Source organism: Osmia lignaria, chromosome 16, assembly GCF_051020975.1.
Source record: "Osmia lignaria lignaria isolate PbOS001 chromosome 16, iyOsmLign1, whole genome shotgun sequence".
NCBI lineage: Eukaryota > Metazoa > Arthropoda > Insecta > Hymenoptera > Megachilidae > Osmia > Osmia lignaria.
In genome coordinates this window covers 2,505,764-2,510,027 of record NC_135047.1, presented here as the reverse complement: position 1 = coordinate 2,510,027, position 4,264 = coordinate 2,505,764, and the positions used below count along the sequence as shown (strand labels likewise).

General features: G+C 30.7%; 1 protein-coding gene across 1 annotated transcript; it reads left to right on the top strand.

Moving 5' to 3' along the window:
• Positions 1-2,999: 2,999 nt before the first annotated feature.
• Nop10 (Nop10 ribonucleoprotein) lies at positions 3,000-3,608 on the top strand. The gene is made up of 3 exons (XM_034316207.2): positions 3,000-3,163; positions 3,322-3,364; positions 3,432-3,608. The coding sequence occupies exons 1-3, from the start codon at positions 3,110-3,112 to the stop codon at positions 3,527-3,529; spliced, it is 195 nt and encodes a 64-aa protein (XP_034172098.1). The 5' UTR covers positions 3,000-3,109; the 3' UTR covers positions 3,530-3,608.
• Positions 3,609-4,264: the final 656 nt, after the last annotated feature.

Here is a 4,264-nt window from a genome sequence, read left to right as displayed (position 1 = left end):
AATTAATAAAATTAGTGTTGCGAGTAAAATAATTCACGGTTTGAGAATCCCCCTTTTCTGCATTTTAATTGCATGTCTGTTAAAGATAGTGTTGCGATAGACATTAGCGCGATTGTTTCCCAGTGTTGCGACTTATAAATACGCGATTGCTTTGCATTAGTTTATAGAGTTCCCTGCTAATTAGTGTTGCGGTAATGAATATTCGCGTTTTGCATTAGAAATGCCCAAAAACGATCCAGTGGAGTTGCCATGGTCCATAAGGCAGCTATGGACCAGCTGCCGTGGTACAGCCTTGGATTGGCTGTACCCCTTTTTTAGATTAGTGTTGCGTCTTACAAAATTCGGTAGATTTTACTAGTGTTGCGTTACAGTTCGCGTTTTCTCTTTTTTTCTTTTTTTCAGCTTAGTGTTGCGTATAATGGAGCAGCCTTCACGCGTACGCTTTTGTACATATTATATAATTAATGAAATTAGTGTTGCGACTGAATTCGCGATTGTTATTAAATTAGTGGAAGTAACTATGACTCACATTCGGTGGGAATCCATTGCTAGTCAAGGATTCCGCGGCCTAAGACCGTGAACACCATCTCTGGGAGATATACCCATGCATTACTAGGCCTTTGCAGGCGCAGCTTTAGAATACGGAACATATGAAAATATGTTACCATATTCTAAACTGTAGTCCTTTTGTCTATACTATGGGCGTCCGTCAATCTGACACCGTTGGATGCAACGTGTTGGACGGGCGGGTAGCGCTCTTAGCGAAGGGGTGCACTCTGTCCTGGCGTTACGACGTCCAGGCGGGGTGGGTGGTATGTAGCGTCTGGCGTAAGTCTAGGGGGCGTGAGACCCCTCGTTGCCAGCCGATGTTTTGTCATAGTTCAGAAATGTTTGCAATTTTGAAATTAGTGTTGCGTGTGATTTCGGTTTGTTTTATAGGATTTGCTTAGGGATTGCTCTTATGGGCAGTCAAACTTTTCTTTTCAGGTTCCCCTGTACCTTCCCTCCCACTGCCAGGCCCCCATTCTTTTTTCTTCCCATTTTTAATTTTGAAAATTTTGAGCATTCGGTTATTGGAAATACTGTTAAATAATATATGAATTTAATGTTTTCAGGATATTATTAGATACGATAAAGTTTTAAAGAGAACTTTATTCAAAATTTTATTTAAAATGGAAATTCATTTTATTTTTTGATGATTGGTGATAATTTATTTCAAGGAATATTTGTTCATTCGAGATAGCTTATTAAATTTTTATTTTACTTTACTTAAACAAAAGTAGTAGATAATTGTTGTTCGAGTTGTTCAGTTTTAATTTTTGATCGCGATATTTCTTTTCAAGCTTACGGAGAAGCTAATTAAATTACTATTATAAATTTTCAAATTCTTTTCCTGAAAAGCAAAGTCTACTCGCGATTTTCTTTTCAGTTCTTCCATTTACAATAAATTTGCATTGAAAGGTGTATTGAATAATATAATACAATAAAGTCAAGTAGAGTTGTACGTATATTGCAGTAAAAGATAATTGTTTCAATTAAAATATCGTGTACTGTTTGTTTGTTAACAAATGAACGATTAATCCTTTTAAATCAAATCACTTATTGAGTGACGATATATTTTTCTAAATCTTTTTTTTTCTTTATTTTGGTACTGAAATAAAGAATTGAATTGATGTTCCTTCTTTTCATTGGAAATGAGTCATTAACAATGACTCTGATTTTTGTGATATTTTGTGTGTACTAATGCATCTTCTTTTTAGCTATTAAACTTTTTGTCCTGATATGGATTCAATTAATAAGTTTCTGTTGCAGAGAAATATCTCAGGACGTATTTTGGTAATTAATCCTTTTTAGTTTATTTCAAGAAGTATTCTGGTATTAAGGTAATACGAGTCTTATTATTTTTGAAAATTGTATCTGATCCTTTTCCATATATTTCAGGAACTATTCGCGTATTAAGGTAATATGCGCCTTATTATTTTTGAAAATTGTATCTAATCTTTTGTAGTTTCTTTCAGGAAGTATTCTGGTGAAGACGACAAAATCAAGAAATTCATTGCATTTATTTATGTACATCCCTCTAAATTTTTATATAAACACGTTGTAAGTTTATGGTTTTGTAGAATAATTATATCTTAATGACTTTATGGTCATTAAGTATAATCGTCAAACACTGCAGTGTTTAATTAGGAAGCGTTAGATTTAAGCGAATTTTTAATATAATTACGAGCGCTCGTATAGATCGGTATTCTTAGTAATGTAAGTATGTAGGACAAATATGCAATTGCATATTTATTAATTACAGATCTGTAATCAAAATCAAAATTAGAAAATGTTGCGATAGGAATAAAGAGCAAAAATGTACGCAGATATATGTATAGATAAGTAGATAGGTAGGTAGTGAATAAAAATAATGCTCCTTTTGTTGTTCGTTTGCACAACAGTCAAAAACGTTTTGCAAATGTGCATCAAGAGGATGATGTTATTGAATAAAAATAAAAATTTGCATAAATGGAGGGTGGATGGGATGAGGTAGGGCGGGTCTCCGCCCGCAGCAACCTCCCCGTGGTGAGACCTGGGCAATCGTTATTATTTGATGGGTAATTAATAACTGTATCATTATTTCTATGGTACATTTATTAATTATGTATCAAGTAATACGAGCAAATTGGCTGTGAGATTTGTGGTTTGTTTTTTCAATTTTATTTATGCTATTTTTTTTAGTTAATTTTTGCATTACTTTTAATGTACTTTCATCTCACTTTCGTATTATTATTAGTAGTGCATAAGTTTATTAACTAACGTAAATTTCAATTATGTTATACCGACATCTGCGATACCAGGATTTGAGGTTCCTGTATATGCTAATTTGGATGTCGTTTTACAGATTTCTGCTCTTTTGCCACAGTTGGTCGCGTGGTGCAGCACCAGTACATCAGGGCAAGTAAACCCCTGAGCGTGAGCATTCTCTATTCCTCTCATTCATAGTTAAAAGTAACTATAGATAGTATACTACTATCTGTGGATACTGTAGCTAATCACGTGGTGAAAATATCACATAACCTATGTTATATTTGTAAAAAACACTGACAAAAATTAAAACGCAAACATGTATTTGATGTATTATTTCAATGAAAATGGAGATCGTGTGTATACGTTAAAGGTAGCACACAATGGATCATTTTATTATGTCCTATATAATATATTTTTATGTATCATACTAATGTTTCATTTTATGATTTCCTTATTTATATTTGCACATATAAATTAATGTTTGTAACTCTTCTTTCTTATCTTTATTGTTGTAATGTTATTTTACAGAAAATAGATCCCAATGGAAAACCCACACTATCAGCACATCCAGGTAAATATTTTTTAAAATATTATAATTTATTTTTAAAGGATGAAATCAATTACAATTTTTATTTCAGCTCGATTTTCGCCGGAAGATAAATATTCAAGAGAAAGAATAACACTAAAAAGAAGATATGGCTTACTGCTTACTCAACAACCATTGCCTACTTATTGATATTCATTTGTATTTTTAATTGGATATAATTATTTTGTACAAAAATGTAATTAAATAGACTGTTATAAAACTTATAAAACGTATAAATGTATATGTAGATCTGTGTATTTTTTTGTTTCTCATCAGTTGAGATACACAGATCTTTTACACCCACAGCTTCCTCTTCTGATAATCTAACAGAATTCTTAATTAGCTTAATACATTCACACTTTGATTCAACCACCTACATACTTTAATATTGTACTTCAAATTCAATTACATTTAAAATGGACTGAATATTTATATAGATAAAGTTCTTTTATTCAGAATTCACTTTATTTTAACATGTATATATAAAAAATAAAACATATTTCAATGTATTATACATTATCTAACCAGTTTAAATATTATACAATTTTATCTGAAGATTATAATAATAGAATTACATAAAACAAACTTCAATTTTTTTAACTTTAACATTATGTTAGACATATCTTAAAGTTTTATAAATTTCTTATATTACTGATAAAATTAAAATTTTCTGAATGAGTATACATGACGAAATTATTATTGAAAAGAAAAGATTTACCAACATTTGACAACACTTCTGTTTAATATACATGTACATCAGTTTGATATATGACATTTTTAATGTCTTTTCTATTAAATACATTATACTGTATCAAACTTAATATAGACAGTAACAATATACAGTATTTGATATAGTTAATTATATTTACATATATATATATGCAA